This window comes from Sinocyclocheilus grahami, unplaced genomic scaffold (genome assembly GCF_001515645.1).
Source record: "Sinocyclocheilus grahami isolate Dianchi unplaced genomic scaffold, SAMN03320097.WGS_v1.1 scaffold1259.1, whole genome shotgun sequence".
NCBI classification, from domain to species: Eukaryota; Metazoa; Chordata; class Actinopteri; order Cypriniformes; family Cyprinidae; genus Sinocyclocheilus; species Sinocyclocheilus grahami.
This window is the reverse complement of record NW_015506438.1, coordinates 373,235-397,272: the sequence shown is the minus strand read 5'-3', so window position 1 is coordinate 397,272 and position 24,038 is coordinate 373,235. Positions and strand designations below refer to the sequence as shown.

Sequence of the window (24,038 nt, the reverse complement as noted above, 5' to 3'; positions counted from 1 at the left end):
TCTCGCCTCACTCTTCTCGTCCGTCTCGCCTCACTCGTCTCGTCCGTCTCGCCTCACTCTTCTTGTCTTCTTGTCCGTCTCGCCTTACTCTTCTTGCCCGTCTCGCCTCACTCGTCTCGTCCGTCTCGCCTCACTCGTCTCGTCCGTCTCGCCTCACTCGTCTCGTCCGTCTCGCCTCACTCGTCTCGTCCGTCTCGCCTCACTCGTCTCGTCCGTCTCGCCTCACTCGTCTCGTCCGTCTCGCCTCACTCGTCTCGTCCGTCTCGCCTCACTCGTCTCGTCCGTCTCGCCTCACTCGTCTCGTCCGTCTCGCCTCACTCGTCTCGTCCGTCTCGCCTCACTCGTCTCGTCCGTCTCGCCTCACTCGTCTCGTCCGTCTCGCCTCACTCGTCTCGTCCGTCTCGCCTCACTCGTCTCGTCCGTCTCGCCTCACTCGTCTCGTCCGTCTCGCCTCACTCTTCTCGTTCAACTGCATTGAGCAGCCGCATTCAGTTTTTAATTGTAGTGTCTGTTCTTTTACTGAACTAAATGATTTTTATTGCTACAAGAAATCAAAACGACGGTGGGGGTCGGTGATGCGGTGGACTAGTGACATAACCGGTGTTGCGGCTTAACACCGGTATAACCGTTAGCACCGTCTATCGCGGCAAGCCTAATACACAACATTAAAATAACACCTTGGCAACTGTATAGTAACTCCCTAACATTGTGATGACCCTAGAATCATGTTGTGTTTGCACAAACAAGCAGCTTAAAAGTTCGCCCAGAAATGTAAATAACTAGTTCATAACAAGAAAGCAGTTTGTCCTCCTATGGATGCAGACAGGTGTTTTATTTTAAATGTATAACAGCGTGTTAAAAATGTCTCCACTGAAGGAATTCTCTGCGCCTTAGGTGAACCATCTATGAGTCAAGAGTGAGTGTAAAACATACCCACACAGCAGAAACCACCGCACTACTCTGTAAATTACACCCAATTTTTATCTCCTGTCTCTTTTTACCGTAATAACCGTTCATAGAGCTGACAGATTTGTGTAAATGTAAGTTGTGGCGTGCCTCTCGCCCATTGCATGCTTAGCAATAAATCCAGCCTCGTGGGACAGGGCCCGCAAGGCATTGTGGGAAACACCTCTGTCTTTGGTCGAGCTGATGAGGTAATGACTGTTATGTTCTTTCACAATGCTGCACTTTGCCTTACCCAAAATTTGGTCCCTGGGTAAACCTAACCACCTTTACCTCAGACGTGAGCCTTAGGACATTATGACCAGTTAATGCCTTCGCAAACTCTCTTAAAGGAATAGTTCACCCAAAAATGAACTCGGCCTCATGTCATTCCAAACCTGTTTGACTTTCTTTTTTCTCTGGACAAAAAGATATTTTGATGAATGTTGGAAACTCAACAGATTTGGTACCCATTGGCTTAGATTATTTGGACAGAAAGTACAATGGAGAAAGTGAATGGGAACCAAAACTATTCAGTTACCAACGTTCTTCAAAAAATGTGTTCAACAGAAAAAAGAAAGTTATTCATGTTTGGAATTAGGGCTGCACGATTATGACAAAAATCATAATTGTTGATTATTCCCTTGAAATTGTAATTGCGATTATTAATTACGATTATCCCAATTTACATTGAATGATGTTTATACCATTGTTTAATCCAACTGCATGCCGTATTTTTATATGAAAATAAACCAGCTGAAAACACTCTAACTGAAAAACCTTTAGTGCTTTTCTATAGTATTGAGCCTCAAATGTCAAATATACATCGGATTAGTTTCTTCTTTAATTTATAAAAAAAGTAAAAATATGAATGGTGTTATAATGTTATACTAAAACTAAAACTTTATGTTGCATCATACAAGGGTGAGTAAATGATGCCAGAATCTTCATTTTTGGGGTGAACTTTAAGAGCTGACATGGGATAAAATCTTCAAGAACTCACCGTTTGATGACTGCAGTCGCAATAGCGAAGCCCAAAATACTCTGTTTCGGCAAGGTTCACGTGACTGAACACATAATCCAGCACTACAGAGCCTTTGGTTGATTTCTGTGGAGAAACGTGAAACGTGCATTAGAAATCTCATCGTGAATATACTGTTTTCAGACTGCAAACAACATTAATTAAAGAGATAGTGCAACTTTCATGAAAATGTACCTATACTCTGGCCATTAAAAATGTAGATGAGTTTGTTTCTTCCTCAGATTTGGATAAATGTAGCATTGCATCAGTGTCTCAGCAATGGATGCTCTGCAGTGAATGGGTGCCGTCAGAATGAGAGTCCAAACAGCTGATAAAAACATCACAATAATCCACAAGCCTCACCACTCCAGTCCATCAGTTAACATCTGGAGAAGACTGGAGTGGTGTGGATTATTGTGATGTTTTTATCAGCTGTTTGGACTCTCATTCTGACGGCACCCATTCAGGATCAATTGGTGAACATTTCTTCAAATCTGTTGAAGAAACAAACTCATCTACATCTTGGATGGCCTAAGGGTGAGGAAATTTTCATTTTTGGGTGAACTATTGCTTTAAAGTTACAACCACAAGCTTGACTATATTGCATCTCTCCCGAAAGTGAGAGGAGGGTTTGTGGCTTTGTTCTGATTTAATACAGTGCTTGACGGTTTACTTTCAACCACAAACCGCACCTATGATAAATGACCCGTGCACACACTAGTTACAGCATGAAAACAAACCGCTAATGCCAATAAAGCCGAGAATGACTAGGTAAATACAAGTAAAAAGAGGTCAGATAAAGGAAACACGATGACTAATCTGTCTGACGATCCTTTCCTCTTTTTTTTATATTATTCTACATCTCCTACAGTTGTTTGATATTTCTGTCCAGACACGCTGAGGTGACCTTTATCTGACATAAGAGATTATCACTCACAAACACAGCTGTGATGTGAGCTGACACCAAAGTCCGTCACACCCTGAGAATGAATTATAGGCTTAACTTTCATTAAATACATAAAAGGAAAAATGCATGAAGATACTAAACTTTTTAAGTAAACGCTTTGTTACAATTAGAGCCGAGCATATCACTGCAGTTCAAAAAGGTAACCTTTTTGGGTTGCCATGATTTTTTAATGTTGTTGAGAGAAGTCTCTTCTGCTTTAAATTGATGAAACATACAGTGAAAACAGTAATAATGTGAAATATTATTACAATTTAAAATAGTCGTTTTCTATGTGAATAAATGTTCAAATGTAATTTATTTCTGTGATCACAGCTGAATTTTCAGCATCATTACTCCAGTCTTCAGTGTCACATGATCTTCAGAAATCATTCTAATATGCTGATTTAAGAAACATTTCTGATTATTATCAATGTTGAAAACAGTTGCTGCAGCTGAATATTTTTGTGCAAACTGTGATACGTTTTATTTTTCAGGATTCTTCGATGAACAAAAACTTCAAAAGAACAGCATTTATTTGAAATATAAATCTTTTGTAAATGCTTTACTGTCACTTTTGACCAAATTAATGCAATGTTGCAGAATATAAACTCATAGTGACCTCAAATTTTGAATGGTAGTGCACATCAACATATGTATGCCTTTGCAAGCAGCAGATCAGCATATTATACTGATTTCTGAAGATCATGTGACACTGAAGACTGCAGTAATGATGCTGAAAATACAGCTGCGCATCACAGAAATACATTACATTTTACAATATATTCACATAGAGAACAGCTATTTTAAATTATTACAATATTTCACTGCTTTTGGCATATTTTCAATCAAATAACTGCAGCCTTGTTGAGCAGAAGAGACTTAAAAATAAATAAATAAATAAAATGAAAGAAAAAATCCTTCCAACCACAAATGTTTGAATGGTAGCGTATGGCTTTTAAACTAAACCGGTGCGGCATGAGCATCCCTGTTCTAATAAATTCATGCAACAAGTACGTTACCACCAATAAAAGCTTTACTATACTCATAAATCTTCAGGGTTTATGTGACATCTCTGCGGATAGTTGTGCAACTGCAGCTCAGACGTATGACACACGTCAGCTCATATGACACACGAAGAGTGAGAGGAAACCTGCAGGAGCTTCTGCCCGCTGGGAGAGTGTGTGTGTGTGTGTGTTTGCTGTAAGAACACACACACATAAAACACACAAAGGGACGTATGTCATGATCTCTCCTGTTACACGCTGCAGGGTGAAACACAATGAACTTCTCATCTGAAACACTATATACAGCAGCAAACCCACAGGACTGAGAAATCACACACGAGATCTTTTAAAAAAAACCTAGACAGCAATCCAATTAAATGGAGAGCAAGTGGAGAGGTTTCTCCTAGGAAAAAGACCCCAGCAATCTCAAAAATGCCTCCAGATCCAAAAGTCTGAATATGAAAGACCTCAATATGATCTCAAACATTTCTCATCAAATGCTCTAAGCTGATCCACATTCACTTTATAGCTACATAACCACACTGTATGACAACTATTGACTCATTTGGGTTTGCTTTTATTAAAATATTTTTTTTTTAAATCAATCAGTCAATCACATTTATTTATATAGCACATTTAAAAACAACATGTTGGTAAAAGTGCTTTACATCCCAGGACCTAATACATTCATACAATCAAGAATCATAAAACCAAGTATTAAATAAATACAAAATTAAGTGAGCCGACCTCATACGTCATGCTCCCGGAGCTGCTTCTGTTTACAACAGTGAGCGCAAGCTAGACTCAAGTGATTATTACATTTTGAATATGGATATTTTTCTTACAAAATCCATCGATTCGCTACAGAAGGCCTTCGTTCACCCCCCGGAGCCGTGTGAGACACTTTTTTTTATGGATTGGCGATTTTTATTTAAGTTCTTTTGGACTGATGCATGCAACACCCGCTGAGTGGCATTAAACAGCTTGAAAGATCAAAGAGAATTTTTAATATAACTCCGACTGGATTCGTCTGAAAGAAGAAAGTCATATACACCTAGGATGCCTCGGGGGTGAGTAAAGCGCAGCCTAATTTTCATTTTTGAGTGAACTAACCCTTTAAATATAGTCACATGGGCTCAGGAGTACTTCAGAAAACCACTGTCATTTACCACAGTCTGCTGCTGCATCAAGAAATGCAACTTGAATCTCTGTTACTCAAGGAGAACGCTATACATCAATTCCATGCAGTGATGCCGCTGGGTTATCTGGGCCAGAGCTCATCTCAGATAGTCGAAAAGACAGTGGAAAAGTGTGCTGTGCTCAGATGAGTCCACATTTCAACTTGTTTCCGGGAAAAATGGATTTCGAGTTCTCAGTCCCAAAGACCAAAGGGACCATCCAGATTTTCATTAGCGACAGAAGCAAAAGCAAACGTCGGTCATGGTATGGGGATGCAGAAGAGCAAACAGCATGGGTGACTGGCATATGTGCGAAGGTACCATTGACATGGAGGGATATATTGGGATTGTACAGAGATATTGTTACGACCTTTTAAAATTGTCTAGGGTTTAAAGGAGCAACATTGAGACTGTGGCAAAACTGAAATAATGGTGGAGGCAAGAGACAATACAAGGACAACAAACTGCCAAAGAAGGGCGATTTAATGTACAAAGGAGTGAAAAACAATAAAATTACAAAAATATAAATCAATGAAAAAGCAATATGTACAAATTTTTACAATTCAAAGGAACAAAAACAAAACAACTAAACACACCAACCCAAGAGAAAGGGGATGCCAAAGAAAAAAAAATCTTATTCTTTTAAACCTTTACCCTAACTAAAAGAAAAGAAAGAAAAGAAAACAAGATCTTGGGGTATACTTCCCCACTCTCAACTAACGAAAGCAAATATACAGGGGGTGGGGTTCACCTCTTACCTGGGGTGTCTATACATCGAGTTACCTAAGTGTTGCACAATGGAAGTCACGTGACATCTTCCCTATCCACCTTCCTCTTGAGCAAAGAGTAAACATCACAAAGCGTAATCTCATCAATGCTCAAAGAGCAAACACCATCAGAGTAACAAAAAACCGGGAAAAAGTAGCAAAACTAAATGGCAAATCAAAAGGTGGTAAGGATAAAGAATGTAAAAAAACAGAGGATTTTGGCATAAACAAATTGCAAATAGAGCAGGTCAAAACGAGTAAAGTGACAGCAAAAAGGCAGGGAGAAAAAATAGCCAATTATTCCTTTCAGTGTCCTTTTTTTTTTAAGATAACATATTCTTGATTTGATTGCATTTTACAAAACGCCCCAACTTTCTGGGGATGTATAATTTTTTTTTTAACTTTGGTTTTCACAGATTTATTCAAACATACATTAAATAATGTAGATAACAGGTTAATGGAAGTAACTGAAAACTCAATAAGCCAGAAAAGAGCAACATTTGAGCAATAACATACTCTACAGGCATAAAGTCAACTTAACTGTTTGAAATATTACATGATATATGGTGAATTCAAGGTTTATTAAGGACGTTCTTCTATAAATAGTTTTCACTGTGGATCCTGACTGGAAGAGATCAGCGCTCACAGTTGATGTATGCATGTTCCCACACTGAAGGTACCCGATGGCGAAATATCTATCAAAGCTGAACACGCAGAGCGAACACAGGTACAGCCTTACCAGGGAAAAACCCCTCATTGTGTGTGACCTCTGATGTCAGCGTCGTAATTCAAGTCCCAAAAGCCCAACGGGAGGAGAGCTGAACACGGCACACCGCAAACACACGGCTGTCTCCAACCATCCTCCTAAAACATGCCCTCCGCATTCCTGCCGTATCTCTCTTCCCGACAAGACTTCTGTGCAGGTCAGGGTGGGAATGGTAAAATAACAGGGAAGAGTGAAATGAATAGATAGGAAATGGGTTTCCTTGTGTTCAGAAACGCTGCTTGGCACCAGCACTTTTCCCACCAACTGTAGATAAAAACGAGCAAAGCTTTCCTGTGCTGAGAGTGAAACCCTATGCCCACGTCGGTTTATTTCCATCCGATGGAAATGCTGATAACAAAGCTGCAACAGATTAGTGTTCAAATGCATTATCACGTGTACACTAATAACAGCTTTATTTTGAGTGGCATGGGGGGAAAAACCCTTTACAGCATTGTTAGGTGGTATTAGGAAAACATTTAAAGCCGTGCAATGCATTTAAAATCCAAATACAGAGAAATCAACTCTATCCGATAATCAGGAGAAAGAAAATGTCCTAATATCTGAACATTACTCACATTTTTTTTAAAAAGGTGCCTTATATACTGTATACTTTCCTCTATAATATTTGTATCATAATATTTTAAGTAATAATATTCACAATAAATGTATATATTACTATTATTTTATATTATATTTTATTAGTGTTTTATTTATATATATATATATATCATTTATTATTATTAATAATAATAATAATAATAGGTAATTATAGGAATATCAATTTATCTACAACATGAAAAAATATTATATGTAATATAAATATGTAATGTAATATATTATGTAATGTAAAATACAATAACATATATATATATATATACTGTATACACACACACACACACACACACACACACACGTGTATATGTGTATATATATATATATACACATGTGTGTGTGTATACATATTTAAAATATATAACAGTTACTTTAAAATGTAGTAACAATAACAATATTACTGTTTTTACTGTATTTTGATTAAATAAATGCAGCCTTGGTGAGCAGAAGAGACTTCTTTCAAAAAAAAAAAAACTCAATTATTCCAAACTTTCAACTGGTAGTGTATATAAATGTTATAAAATTATACATACTGCATATTGCAAATGTAATATGATTAGTATGGCCTTCTGAACATAACCTTTGTTAATAATTGCAGACTGAGTCTTGAGAAAAGTTGTGAAGAAAAAGAATGTTTCTCTTCAAACTCAAGAGAAAGAAAGAATATTATTATATCTTCATGACAATTTGTTAATAATTGCAGACTGTGAGAAAGAAAATGAGCACAAGCTAATTTAATAAATAAAGATTGATCTGTGCTAAATCGAGGCCTTTTGCATCTATTCCAGACTGTTAATATGACAGATGAACTACTGAGACTGAGATTGCAAAGATTTGTTTAGTGAAAGCAGAAATGTGTGTCTGATAACAAGAGCTAATCAAACAAAAGCCTGATTGTGGTATTTCGTCCACAAACAAATTAACACAATCCACATAAAAACACAGAATCTGGAAAAGATGCACAGCATGCTCAAACACTTTTGCTCTTTTACAAACGCTCTTCTATCATCTAGATGCAGCCGTTTAAAATACTACAAATGCAATTACACAAAAATCTCAAATCAAACACTACGTCAATAAATCAATTCGAAAATGTGCTTAATTGCCTTGAAAACAATGCAGAAAATGGCAACTGTCGTAAAACACGTGCTTTAAGGGGTGAAATATGACCTGGATGTGCTCTTGATTCTGGAGGTTTGACCATTTAAGACATTCTTTGAAACAATTAACTCCCTTTGACATGCTGTTCCCATAGCAACGGGGTCACTATTAACGAGACCCGCCCATCTGCTGCGGCGCTGACCGCTGGTGTGTGTGTGTGTGTGTGTGTGTGTGTGCATCAGCAGATGTTCATTCACTCCCCCAGAGAGCTGAAAGAGCCTAAACGGGTGAATCTGACGAAAGCTGTCAGGAACATGGCCAGGTCACGGGAAAGAAAGAAGAAATGACATGCTGCATAAAGAAAATGAAGACAATTGACACATTAAGCCTATAATTCATCGAGAAAGAATCTTGAGAAATTTTGTGAAACAAGAATCCTTCTCTTCCAACTCCAGAGACAGAAATGATATTTTGCATAAAGGAAATTAAGTCATTTTCATGACAATTAGACACATTATTCACAAATTCTTTGAAAAAGAATCTTGAGAGAATTATTTGAGAAAAAAATCTAGAGTATTTGTTAAAGTAAGAATCGTTCTCTTCGAACGTTAGTGAAAGAAATAAGAAATGCGAAAATGAAATGTTTTTCACGATATTTGAGAAAGGATATTAAGACATTTTGTGGAGAAAGAACCATGAGAAAATGAAAAAAGAAAATTCTTTGTGGAAATAATCTTGAGGAAAATCCTTTAAGAAAGTTATTCATGATAGAATGTGGAGAATCTTAAGAAAATGAATGGAGAAAAAAATCCTAAGCAAATTCTTTGATAAAATATTTCTCTTCAAACTCCAGAGAAAGAAAGAAATTATATATTTTTCATAAAGAAACTAAAGCCTTTTTCATGGCAATTAAACACATTTGCTTAATTCTTTAAAAACATCAGAAAAATATTTGAGAAAAAATCTTGAGAATTTAAAAAAAAAAACAACTCTCTCTTCAATGAAAGAAATAAGAAATTTATATTTTGCAAAAAGGAAGCCTTTTTCATGACAATTAAACACATTAAGCCCAAAATTCTCTGAAAAAATATAATGTTGAGAAAATTCCTTGACAAGACTACTGAGAAAATTAGTGGAGAAAGAACCTTGAGAAAGTAATAGAGAAAAACATCTTGAGAAAATTCTTAGAGAACCATGCTTTGAGAGAATATTTCTCTTCAATCTCAAGAGAAAGAAAGAAATGATATCTTGCATAAAGAAAATAAAGCCTTTTTCATGACAATTAAACACAGTAGCCCCAAAATTCTTAATGCAAATAATGTGGAAAAAATGGTAACACTTTACTTAAAGCCTAAAGTAAAAGTAGTTTTAATGCATTAATTATGCCTAGTAATGCACCTCATAATGCATTGTACAGTCTCATGAATAATGGTAACCATAATTAATACATTATAACACATCCATTCATTATTAAACTCCGTTATAATTATTTATGACAAGATATAAGGTATTACAACACACATTATGAATAATAATAAAGGATTTTAGCCTTTAATAACCCTTTATAATGCATTATACAAGGCTTTAAGTGTTACTAAATGTGTTGTACTTAATAGTTGTAGCTTTAATTTTCATTTACATTTAGTCATTTAGCAGATGCTTTTATCCAAAGTGACTTACAAATGAAGACAAAGCAATCAAAATCAACAAAAGAGCAATGAAATGCAAGTGCTATAACAAGTCTCGGTTAGCTTAACGCAGTACACGTAGCAAGATTTTTTTAAAATTATATAATAAATAAAAAGAAAACAGCTAGAATAGAAAAAGAATAGAGCAAGCTAGTGCTAGATGCCTTTTTTGCCTTTTGTTAATTGTATAAAAAAGAAAAAGAAAACAAATAGATAGAATACAAAAAGATTAGAGAAGCTAGTTTAAAACAAGCAGTTAGTAAACGAACAGAGTGCAAGTCTAAAAGGGGCAAGTTTTTTTTTTAAATAATAGAATTAGAATAGAGAGTGTTAGAGTATAAAGATGGAGGAGATGTGTTTTTAGTCGATTCTTGAAGATGGTTAAGGACTCAGCTGCTGGGATTGAGTTGATCAGGTTATTCCACCGGGAGGGAACAGTTAATGTAAAAGTCTGTGAAAGTGATTTTGTGCCTCTTTGGGATGAACAATAATACACCGTTCACTTGCAGAATTCAAGCTTCTAGAGGCACATAAGTCTGAAGTAATGAATTTAGGTAAAGGGGTGCAGAGCCAGTGCTGGTTTTGTAAGCAAACATTAATGCCTTGAATTTAATGCGAGCAGCTACTGGTAACCAGTGCATATTGATGAACGAATAGAGTGCAAGTCTAAAAGGGGCAAGTTTTTTTTTTAAATAATAGAATTAGAATAGAGAGTGTTAGAGTATAAAGATGGAGGAGATGTGTTTTTAGTCGATTCTTGAAGATGGTTAAGGACTCAGCTGCTGGGATTGAGTTGATCAGGTTATTCCACCGGGAGGGAACAGTTAATGTAAAAGTCTGTGAAAGTGATTTTGTGCCTCTTTGGGATGAACAATAATACACCGTTCACTTGCAGAATTCAAGCTTCTAGAGGCACATAAGTCTGAAGTAATGAATTTAGGTAAAGGGGTGCAGAGCCAGTGCTGGTTTTGTAAGCAAACATTAATGCCTTGAATTTAATGCGAGCAGCTACTGGTAACCAGTGCATATTGATGAACAGAGGTGTGGCGTGCATTCTTTTTGGCTCATTAAAAATTAATCTTGCTGCCGTGTTCTGGATTAATTGTAAAGGTTTGATAGAACTGGCTGGAACAAGGAGTTGTGAAGCATGTTCCGAAAGATGAAATTAATTAAAAATATTATTAAAGTCCTGAGAACAACCTAGAATAAAAAAAACAAAAACATAACCCTTAAAAGGCTATTTTTTTTTAATTGCCCCCCCCCCTCTTTTTAATTTCACCTAAACAGACAGTGAAAACTCTGCTTTGAGAAGTCACAGTAGAAACAAAGGTGGAAAGCGCTGTGGTGGTAATAACCGGGTTATCTGGTCAGTGTCAGTGGGATGTGAGTGTGTTTTAATGACTAAACACAACAGAAAAGCCACTTCTCTTCTGGTTTCTGCTGGAAACAGTCCAGATATCTGAAACCCCCCCATACGGCAGCAGCACAGACCCTCCCCGTTTCCATAGTTACTCAAAAATCAAAGACAAAGATGCGACACATGGCGCAGCGGCGGTTTACAACACAACACCAGCGCTGAGGCGTCTGCTTGACAAGCACGGTCTTGAGTCACGGCGTACTGTTAACCAGCAATTTTACAAGCCTTTGGCATTCTTCTGTGAATGCAAACAATAACTAGGTTACAAATGCAGGATGCTCTAGGAAAGCCTCTACATGGTAAAAAGCATGCTACATACTTACCAAATCAACATTTACATGGTACTCCAAGAATACTATGGTATTTGTCCAAAAAACAATGCAATCATGTTCAAAATCCATGAACACAAGGAAAAACTGCATGCAACATGTACAACAACTCCCACAATGACTAGAGGAAACACATGCAATCAACGCCTGAGGAAATCACACACCGAACACTGATAACATGCACTTTGAGCTCCAAACCAAACACATTATCCAAAGTTGAAAGAGGGAGCAAAACTAAATGTGACAAGAATCATGAATAAATAAAAGCATAATACTAGTTTAATTGAGAAAAAATCCACAGGAAAGCAAAATCAGCACTGGGATTTCATCTCCGACACAGATTACATTTAGAAACAATGGAGACTTCTGCAGGGGTTTCGTACTTTTCAGATTTTTTACTTGAGAAAAAGACCACAATAATTTATGGAAGCTTGTTTACGCCACTCAATTAAAAAAAAAAAAAAAAAAAAAGGTAATTGTGAATTTTATTTCACAATTCTGACATTTTTCTTGCAATTGCGAGTTTATATCTTGTAATTCTGAGAAAAAAAGTTATAATTCATAATACGTTTATACAATTCAGGATTTTTTTACCCCCACATTTCTGGCTTTTTCTCACAACTCCTCCACAACTTCCCCCTGAATTGCAAGAAAAAAAATCAGAATTGTGAAATAAAAAGTCACAATTATCTTTTGTTATTTTTTTATCCTGTAGCAGAAACAAGCTTTCTTAAAGGGTTAGTTCACCCAAAAATGAAAATTAGCCCACAAATTACTCACCCTCAAGGCATCCTAGGTGTGTATGACTTTCTTCTTTCAGACGAATCCAGTCGGAGTTATATAAAAAATTGTCTTTGATCTTTCAAGCTGTTTCATGGCAGTCAGCGGGTGTTGCATGCATCAGTCCAAAAGAAGTTAAATAAAAAGCGCCCATCCATAAAAAACAAAAATAAGTGTCTCACACGGCTCCGGGGGGTGAACAAAGGCCTCCTGTAGCGAATTGATGCATTTTTGAAAGAAAAATATCCATATTCAAAACATAATAATCAATTTAATGTAGCTTGCGCCAGCAGTTGTACACGGAAGCAGCTCCGGGAGCATGACGTATGAGTTCAGCGCTGCGCATGCGCCAGTGCGTCTCGTGAAAACCAACGTTTGTTTACAGGAGCAAAGGAAGCAAAGTTTCCTTACTTTAGCAAAGGAAAACCAGTCTCCTCTTGGCTTATATTGAAATCTTCTGACATTCTTCATTACAAATCCTCGTTTTGTACTTTTAATTCTTGACCGTTGTTTTGTTTTGATCTCTCCACTGCGCTTCCGCGTTCGTCACTTCTGAGCGGTGCATGCGCAAAGCTGACCTCATACGTCATTCCCCCGGAAATGATCCCATTTACAACAGTGAGCGCAAGCTACATTAAAGTGATTATTAAGTTTTGAATATGGATATTTTTCTTACAAAAATGCATGGATTCGCTACAGGAGGCCTTCGTTCACCCCCCGGAGCCGTGTGAGACACTTTTTTATGGATGGGCGCTTTTTATTTAACTTCTTTTGGACTGATGCATGCAACACCCGCTGAGTGGCATTAAACAGCTTGAAAGATCAAAGACAATTTTTAATATAACTCCGACTGGATTTGTCTGAAAGAAGAAAGTCATACACACCTAGGATGCCTCGGGGGTGAGTAATTTGTAAGCTAATTTTCATTTTTGGGTGAACTAACCCTTTAGTAATCTTGTATGTTTTTCTAAAACATTCTAGGGGGAAAAAAAAAACCTTTGGGTATATCTTTAGAAGATTATTCGAAAAAGCATCTTTCTCTTCAAACTCAAGAGAAACAAAGAAAAAATTATAAAAACAAAACAAACAGACAGAATTTTTTTTGAGCAATAATGAAAAATAAAGCCTTTTTAATGACAATTAAACATATAAGCCCTAAATTCTTAATGCAAATAATGCGGGAAAAATACATGATTTAAATAGTAAAACATGGTAGTATTTGTTGTTTTTCTATTCATTTATAACGGATTTAATTAAAAATAAATAAATAAAGATCATCCTGAGAATGATCCAGAATAAGAAGAATGACAGTCATCTCACATTTCTCCTACAGAACTACACAAAAAATCTCAAAAATGTCTCAGATCTGCCAAGATCCCAAAATCTGCAATCTAAAGTCAGAGATCTCATATGAACTCAAACATTTCTCATCAAATGATCTAAACTGCTATATACACATTCAATTTAGAACAAGATACATTTATTTAGAACCAAAATATACTACACTGTAAATTGCATACTACACAAAAACACTATTTCAGTCAGGATTTCACATTTCAATTCAATGTGTTCAATGCGCATTTCTTTGCAATTACAGTATTTGTAAAATTTACTAGTAATTTCAGAGTGAAAGTAGTTTTAAAAGGAAATCCTACCTACGTCCAATTTTTTTCAGTGTAAACTAGGTATAATGAACTGCTATAAAGTAAGTTTCTTAGCTTTTTAATAATGAACTACAGGAGAACTGCAGGACTACTGGATCTGAGAATATGATTCGGTTTACAGATCAAGAAACTGAATATTCCATGTTTTTTGGAAACCAAAACCCAGAAACCACGTCTCTGTGGAGCGCTACGCTTTGGGAAAGTTTGTGCACAGCAGACAGATTTAAAATTAGACTCCAGCATCAGTAATAATTCATATGCATGAGGCTTGTTGAAATACACGCGAGACTGTCGCTGGAAATTTTAGCTTGATGACGGATGAGCGTTTCTGAAAGCCTTTGTTGAACGCTTGCATTCGACAACGGAAGGAACTTACCACGCCATTATAAACGACAGAAGCCTGGAACAAAACTGATGCAGGTAGTTTTTAAGCATGACACGTTTCAGAATAACTCGGATGATCTGGAATGATTCTTATCAAAGACGAAACATTTAAATATAGCAAAAAAGAACGACAAAGCAGCCTGATTGTTTTTGACTGTCTTCTATAATTCAAAGCTTCTTCCAAATGGACCCTTGATGTAAATTTGATGAGCACCTCAATAGGCTCAATCAGCTGAATAATTAGCGCTCTGATTGCCGACGGCGGTCCATTTAAGGACGTTTCTGCCGTCTGCGCACGCTGAAGGAATGCATCTAGAAAAACAAAGTGATCAGTGTTGATTCTGCGTTTGACAGGAGAGATTACGACCCTCAGTGTGACTGAAGAAAGTCGCTGATGCAGAGATTATTCTCATGTTCTTTTCTTGCTCCTTCAAATGCCTGTTAAATCCTCTGACCCCAGCTGACACACAAACACTGCTGACACTCAATCCGCAGATGGATTGTGCATGTCTGCACCATTTTTGGACAGCATCAGTAGAATTTTGTGGGATTTAGGTGGATTTATATATGTTAAATGGAATTGAAATGACTACACTTGTAGCTGGTAGCTGAAAGCACAAATCATATTATTAAGATATCCAGAATTGAATTGCATTTCTGTATCTCAAACAGTTCCAATACCAAGATCATGGGTTTGATTCCCAGGGAATGCAAGACCTGATCCAATCACGCGAGTTTGGGGCGGGACTATCTGTTTGATTGACCAATTCCAGTTGGCGCAGCCCTCCAACAATTAATGCTTTATTGGCTCCATCAACGGAAGAAATTTACATAGCATATTCTATAATTCCATGGTAACTTTCTGCAAACCAACTTTATACATTCTATAAACGTAATACTTTATACTGTCTCTCTCTCTCTCTCTCTCTATATATACATTTTAATAAAAGTCTAACAATATATGGGGGATTCTACTTTAAATATAATTTGTTCTTCTGGCATTCTTTAAATACAATAAGTATTTGCTGTATGCAAAGTGAACCATGTTTGGTTTTGATCACTGAACAACAATTTGGAAATCAGGTTGCATTGGGATCCCTGTATATCTGAAATTTAACCATAGGGCCTTATAAATGAAGATACCAAAAGAAAAGTTTGTAAAGAACCACAATCTAAAAGGATATTACAGGCATGCAAATTTTTTGGGGGAAAAAACACACATAAAAAGTGCTTTTTTCCATTTTTGAACGGTCACCATCGTAACATAATGCTACAAAGATTGCCAAAGTCAACAGATAAAGCTACGAATCTCTGTATAAAAATAACATAATGATGCTGCCATCTTTCTCAAGTCATTTTTTACCCTCCTGTAATTTGGCTCTAAAATTGTCATTTTGACCCTCCTCTACAATATAGGGGCTTACTCAGTAAATATATATCTGCAACATTTAATATTTTGTCTTTCACTATTTATGTTTGTCTTGCTTCAATTCCTTTTATTAAATAATAAAAAAATTTGAGCCGGGGAAGTTTCAGAAATTTGGTTGATTTGACAGAATCACACACACACACACACACATGGAAATGATCTGGAAAAAGTATATTTTGGATATGTACACCAACCAAATACAGTAAAATTATGTGCACTTTTTTAATTTTATAATTTACAAAACAAAATAAAACAGCCCCTACAATTAATGAATACTTACAATTAATGTATATAAAATATTAACAAATGACTCCATTCCTCAGGTTTATGAATGATGGTTTAAATTCGAGCAATATTAAGGCGATTAAGTGTGTTTCAAATAACACCTTAATACTAATTGTTTTTAATAGCAGGTTTCAGATAATTACCTGTGAGGTGAGGTTTCTCAGAGGAATGTTGTATGACAGGCTCACTGGACAATAAATATCCTATTACTCTCTGGCATACTTGTATTCACGAAGCAAAAAGTATCATAGGCAATACTTTGTGTTTGTTTTGAATGCTTACTATGGTGATGGCATGGTATTCTTGATAAGTATTCAAGGTATTCATGATATCTTAATATAAGCCACCACTGTCATCAAACTAATAAAAAAGTAATATAATTTAACTCTAATTTTACAGTTGGTTGACAGAAAGTTAGTGGCAGAGTAGCATATTCAGAGTGAATTCCTTTCTTAAATGGGATGTTGGCAGAGCCAATAAAACATCTCTGGGCTGTCAGGGGTTTCAGAGTTCAGGATTGGAGTCTGTCTGTACCTGTCTCTGACAAAACCATAAACCACTACATCACACACACACACACACACACACACACACACACACACATGCTAGATGTCTGATCACATGCACTAAGTATTAAAGTTGACAAAAGGGAAGAAAACGCCTAGCAACCTGCATAGCAACATCTTGGACTCCAATTTTATGCGAAAATACAAAAATTTCATTTTTGTTGTTTTAGAGGGAGTTGTCTTTTCAATGTCCTTGATGGAGGAAAATGGGGGCGTCATGCTAAGAACATCCAGACAAGCGTGACAGAAGGACACTTTCATCAACTTTCATCTCAGAATCGGTTCCTGAACTCGACGACCATGAACTACATGTCCGGCAATGTGCAACAAACTAATAAAACTCAAAAACAGCATTTCTGAGCCCTTCACACTGTTGTTTTTACCTCCTCTCTGCAGATAGCAGCTAAAAGCTACACTATTTTGCAAAAACGTGCCTTTTAAAAAGTTTTGCAGGCCTCATGTACTGTACATTAACGACCTGCTAAAGATCCTCCTGCTCCACTGTCCATTAACTATTCATAGCAAACCAGCTATCCGATATCTGACGATACTCTGTTCAGAGAGACAAACGTGCTGCATGTGAACGAATATCTTCCAGGAGCGTTAATCAAACGTTTGTTCAGAGTTATCTGAGCTTTAATATGAATGTTCTCGAATATTAGCACAAAATGTTATTAATACATCGTTCATAGTTTTCACGCTTTTTTTTTAAATGTTACTACTTGTTTCATGATGTTCAGATAGCATTGAAAAGTAACATTCCTTTAATGTTTGGAAAATTATAAAATGGAATATTCCCTAAACATTCTAAAAACTTTTTGAACATTCAGAAACAGTGTTGGGGAAAGTTACTTTTAAAAGTAATGCATTACAATATTGCGTTACTCCATAAAAAAGTAGCTATTTAAGTTACTTAGTTACTTTTTATGGAAAGTAATGCGTTACGTTACTTTTGCGTTACTTTTTAAATCTGGACAGGGCTTGCTTGTTTGTTTTTAAAATAAAAAAGTTATATTTTTGGCAAATATAAAAGCCTTTTCACACCAAAAGTGAAAGTAAATGTACGTCCGTACAGTAGAACGCAGCAGAAAACATTTCAACACACTTCAGCAATAAACAAAGACACACAGATGTTCGTCTAGAGTAATGTGTGCTTATTAGTACGGTTGAACTGGATCATCGACGGTCAGAAGCAAAGAATGGGATTAAATACATAAATTATATTTGTGTTGTTTAACATTTCATTATTGCAGATTTGCATCATATTCTGAGTTGCATTATTTTTATTCATTTTGAGGAATACTGAATCTGTGTTTTTTTGTGAGTGAGATGAATTAATGCATATTCATATTTATTTTAGAACTACAGTAACATCTTCTGATTTCTGTCACCATGGCAACACCAGAGCTGTCAATCAATAAATTGGAAAAAAAGTAACTTGCGTTTCTTATTTGAAAAAGTAACTCAGATATTCTCTTGTAAATTAAAAAGTAATGCGTTACTTTACTAGTTACTTGAAAAAAGTAATCTGATTACGTAACCCGCGTTACCCCCAACACTGTTCAGAAATAACATTTTCATAATCTAACGGAAACATTAGCATATTGTTCTTAGAACATATTGTTTTTGTTAGCTGGGATACAACTTCTGTTATCCGTCCTGCTACAAATATATCAGAAATAACAAAAATATGTTCTTTAAATTTATTAAAAGTAGAACTTTAAAGTTTTCTAAATGTTTTCAAACATTTTTTCTTGGTTATACACAAACGTCAAGGGAACGTTCCATTTTGCCATTTTGAAAACATTAAGGGAACGTTACTTTTGAATGCTTTCTCAACGTTCCGAAACAAGTGGTAACATTTAAACAAAAAAACATTAGAACGTCCAACTAAAATGTTTCAGAAAAACATCCCGTGAACAATGTTTAAAAACATGTTTATATACGTTCTGTGCTTTATTACAGACCAGATAACGTTGAACGAACAATTGAATAACGTTACAAGAATAACATATGTTCATAACTTTCAAGAACTCTGCCAGAATGTCAGCAAAAGTTGTGAAACCGTTCCATGAGCATACCATATCCACAAAACTACAGCAATCCCATGATACATTTCAGTTAGTGTATAGGTTTAAAGGAGCACATCTGCTTTATATTCAATAATATTTCATGTAAAGCACAGCATATCAACATTTATGCATTTAACATTCTACACAATCATCCTAAAACATCAATCTAATGTAGTCCCTGTTCAGACAGCTAGGCTATATATAATTAGGCCTAACCAGATCATCTGGTTACTGTAATCTGGTTAACAGTGTGCTGAGCTCATGGGTTCAGGGTGTGGACCTCTCCAATATGAACACAACATTAAATATAGACACAGGAATTGTTCAAAATCAGTATGATGTATATCGAATTACCATGATATTACTTTATGATATTGTTCTTTTGCGTGGGTAGAAAGAAAAGCAGTCTACAGGCCCTCTGGATCAGGATATGCACTGAAATCATTCTTTTTAAAAAGCATCTTTTACCTTTATTCCCTGCTGCTGGGTGGTTAAAATCAGCTTGGACTCATCCAGGAGCAGAACCTCACAGTAAAACTCCTCTGGGACTGAACAGAAACAACTCATCTTGAACTAGACAGAAGATCCACAGAGTTCTGATCCAAACTGAAGAGCCTAGAGAAAGCTCGGGATGTTACAATCCATCATCCAGCTCCTGTCCTCCTTTGTTACATGTTCTCCGCTCGAGTCTTCATGCACCTGATGTTTGCCCCATCTGAACTCATATGATGAATGCACTCTGTGTGCTGAAAGTAAACCCCCGAGCTTTTGCTTCTGTTTTGGGCATGCAGGTGACTTCAGCTGGTGGAGTGGGGCTGGGTTGATCCGAGAGTCCCATCAAAACCTCCTGACTCACTCACTGAACGTGCTTCACTTGGATGCATGCTGTGTGTTGCCAAGCAGCTCGAGCTGTTCATGTGTGTGACTCCTCCCTCAAGCACGCTGTGCTCAAGACTGTCCTGCCACCTGTTGGGAACTCAGCACATCCTCTCCTCTAAACATGCTGTCAGTGATCATTTATTTCGTTATTTAAAATAACATAAACATTTTTATTCTAAATAATGATTAAAAAAATTAAATAAGGATGAATAATATAATTTAATCAATTTTAAATTCAAATGCATTAATTTAACAAATAGTTTACAAATATTAAAATCTTAAATAAATAATTCATATTAAAATGCATTATGATCTTCTTAACTTGGTGTGAGCAATGTATGAAACAAAAAAAAGCTACTAAATATCTTCTAAACTTCACTGAATTCTATTCAAAATTCTAAATAGTTTAATAAAGTCTATTGTTGCTCTAATCTAATTTCTACTGTCCAAATGACGCTATAATAAACTGTGCAAACTAAAAATAAAATAATTTCATATAGGATCTATATAAATAATGTTAAATATTAAATAATGGTGAATAATATAATTTAATGAATTTTAAATTCAAATGTATTCGTTTAAAAATAGTTACAAATATTAAAATCTTAAATAATTTATAATAAAATACACTATGATCTTCTTAACTTGGTGTGAGCAATGTATGAAACAAAAAGAAAGCTACTAAATATTTAAATATCTTCTAAACTTCACTGAATTCTATTCAAATTCTAAATACTTTAATGAAGTGTAATGATCTTATGATTTAATGATCTTCTTAACTTGGTTTGAGCAACATAAATGTATGAAACCTTCTCTAAAAAAGCTATTAAATATCTAAATATCTTCTATAGGTCACTGAATTCTATTCAAAATACTTTAATAAAGTCTATTGTGTCTCTATTCTAATTTCTACTGTCCAAATTACGCTATAAGAAACTGTGCAAACTCTAATTATTTATAATAAAATAATTTAATATAGGATCTATATAAATAATGTTAAATATAGAAACCGATAGAATACAAAAAGAATAGAGAAGCTAGTGTTAGTTTAAAAAATAAGAAAGAAAACAAGCGGTTAGTAAATGAATAGAGTGCAAGTCTAAAAGGGGCAAGTTTTTTCCAAAGAATAGAATTAGAATAGAGAGTGCTAGAGTTAGAGGTCAGAGAGAGTTTAATATAAAAATATAAAAATATTAAATATATAATTTATAAAAAAAAATACATTATGTTTTTAACAATTATTATTATTATCATGTAGATCATTGAAGAGACTAAAGCAATTCTCTGGCCTGCCGCTTGGTGTCGTTTTGAGCAGGCAGCTCACTGCGCATGCGCAGATCCAGACGCCACTAACAACATGGCGCCGCGTCGCGGGGACCGGAGCTGCTGAGCAGAAAATCACACACAAAAGAGGACAAAGTTCCAAACAAACCCATGATACAGTCAACAAACCGAGAAACATCCGTTTATTGCGCTCCAACAGTATGAATCCCCGGGATTTATTCCGGCGTGGGCGACAAACTCGAGTTATTTAGCGGAAGAGGACGAATGTTTGTGCAGGTGAGACTTTAAATCGCCTCAGTGGTGTTTATAGACACACGGTTCTGCTGATAATGCTCTGATTGAGTTCATAAAATGGTGTGCTCTTAAAACAAGTAGTGTTTTCTCAAGCTATAGCCTGAATATGTGTCTGCTTATGTGTTAAGAGTTAATAAACAGCTGTGAAATAATCACTCATCCATCAATATTTTATAAAATCATATCAGTGCGAATGTCACACACACACACACACACACACACACACACACACACACACCAAGTAAGTGGCAAGATGAAAACCACTATTTTCTGTTTCAAACTTTCACATAGCATCTTTAAGTTATAATAACATAAAAATTCAAATCCAGATTTAGATTTTCAAAGATTTATTATAAAATTGTATTATTTTTTCCCCAAAATGCAATACATCCATGACACGTTTTCCCCCCCAAAATGCAATAAATCCATTGAATCAGTATAAAAGTTATTTTTCATATTGAAACTGTTGAAAATGCACAACGTAGTGAGTTAATCCACGTATGACAGCCTCTGAACTTGGTCAATACTAATCTTATATGCAGGCACTGGACTAAGAATACATTCAATCAGTCATCGCCCAAAAATAATTCAGTGGGTCATCTTGTGAATGCTATAAATTAATTACAACAATAAAAGAAAATTTCATCACAAACATACATGAACAAAAATATCACATTAAACCACAGAAATTCCAAAATGACATTTCCCTTACATTCAACTTCCAAAAGTGCATTCATCTTTGCCATGTTACATTCATTTAGTTGACTAGTGCTATACGCTGTATTAACAAAAACATTAATGGCATAAATAAAAACACTTACACTGACAAGCTACGCAATATCGCGTTTGACTTTTCAATACCGACCAGATACGATACTGATTTTGGTGGAAACTCAATAAAATAAAATAAAAATGGCGATCATCGCGTTTTGGAACCAAACTCTTCAAATTTTCTGTCCATGGTGTGTGAAAACTTGTTTTTTGTTTTTGAATTAAGTTAATTTTCTGACCCACTGGCAGATTTTTTTTTTCCATCTATCAAACTCATATTTTGAACAATTTCTCATAAAACAAGACATCTTATCTTACGTAAATATATCTTAATTTAAGAATCTTTAGACTTTTTTTGTTTTTTTTTATTGAATTAAAAGGTCATTGAGATCTGTGGGAAGTTGAATACAAGACATTTACATTTAGAGACCATATTGACATTCAATTTATTTCTTAAATTTTCTTTACTTGGTCTTAAGCGGCTTAAAGTTTTAAATGTACCTTTATAAAACCTGCAGAAACCCTGCATAGACTTGCACTCTATTTGCAACTTCATTCTCTGCCAGCAGGAGGCGCTTGTAGAGCAGGAGCGATAGAGGTTTCCCCGGTAACGGCTGTAATCAAATAAGCGCTGCGCTCACAAACTGCTCAGGCGTTACAAAAGATAAAGATACAGGCAAGATGAAATGAAAATTACATCCATAATTTTCTGAAGACAGTCGGTATCCTTCAGGAATACAGTGATATAAAAACACCCGCACCGTGTTTCGACTGTGACACGTGCAGTGCTCATGTTTATTCAACGAAGTCAAAGCCTTTTGGAAAATCTATTTGTGCAGTCAGTTTTGAGTTTCCTCGTTTTGAGGTCGCCACGTCTCAGTGCTTTTATGAAGAGAGTGCATTAAGAACCAAGTTGACCGGGTACTCTGTACCACCAGTACTTAAAAACCTGGTACCGTAACGTTTACATTTTTTTAGTATCGACTTGGTACTGAAGTACCGGGTCTTTTGACAACACTAATTCAAATGCGAGTTTTGAGCAGTGTAGAGTAGGGCTGGGTATCGAGTTCGATACTTTTTAGGCACCGACCGAATTGCCTCGATACCATCGAGTATCGAAAAACGACTTGTCGTTCGGTACCAAATTTCGATACCTAAGGGGTTAATCTCATCAGCGTCAGTGAGCCAATAAGCCTGCAGCACTTGCTGGTGCGTTTGACTAGAAGAGGTGCGGCGCGGATCGATCATCCGCGAGAGCGAATCGAAAGCGCACGGAGCAGTCTGCTCTCTTTAGCTCTCGTGGTACTGTAATACCACCAGTATAGAGTAGCGCGGGAGCTGCGTGGAGTTCCCATCATATGCAGATGTCTGTTGATACTAACGTTACACGACCATTCATGCAAACTGTAGCATCATGCTACATAAGACAATAAATAAGATTTATATTCCGCTTTTACTCAAAACTCACTTTAAACCACCATCGAGTGTTTGTAATAACTTCCGATTGCCGTCTAACAGGGCCGGATTTACACATTGCTCAAGACATTGAGCAAATAAATATAACAAACAATAGGGTAAAAAATGACAAACTATTTCCATGTCTTCCACCTTTTTTATGTAGGCTATGGAAATCAGGCTTTCTTTCTCCCAGTCTCTCTCACAGACGCACACATAGTGCAGAGTTGCGAACAGAAACTTCTTGTCAGTGCTGCACCGCGAATTTATCAGTAAAATAGTTTTGCAGCTGAAAAGCTACATGACATTTCTCAATAGCGAGGTTCATGAAGGAGTTTAACTTAAAGATTCGCTATTAGTAGACGCTGCTGAGAGACGCATAGACGCACTTAATCTCTCTCTCT

General features: G+C 36.0%; 1 protein-coding gene across 1 annotated transcript in view; it reads right to left on the bottom strand.

Moving 5' to 3' along the window:
* Positions 1 to 19,853, bottom strand: part of LOC107568581 (band 4.1-like protein 4) — a 57,108-nt gene extending 37,255 nt beyond the window's left edge. The window contains exons 1-2 of the mRNA XM_016254548.1: positions 19,420 to 19,853; positions 1,946 to 2,050 (exon numbers count right to left, since the gene is read on the bottom strand). Of these exons, the coding sequence (XP_016110034.1) occupies positions 1,946 to 2,050; positions 19,420 to 19,518 (204 nt within the window). The 5' untranslated portion in view covers positions 19,519 to 19,853. The remainder of the gene's footprint in view (positions 1 to 1,945; positions 2,051 to 19,419) is intronic.
* Between the last annotated feature and the right edge of the window lie 4,185 nt (positions 19,854 to 24,038).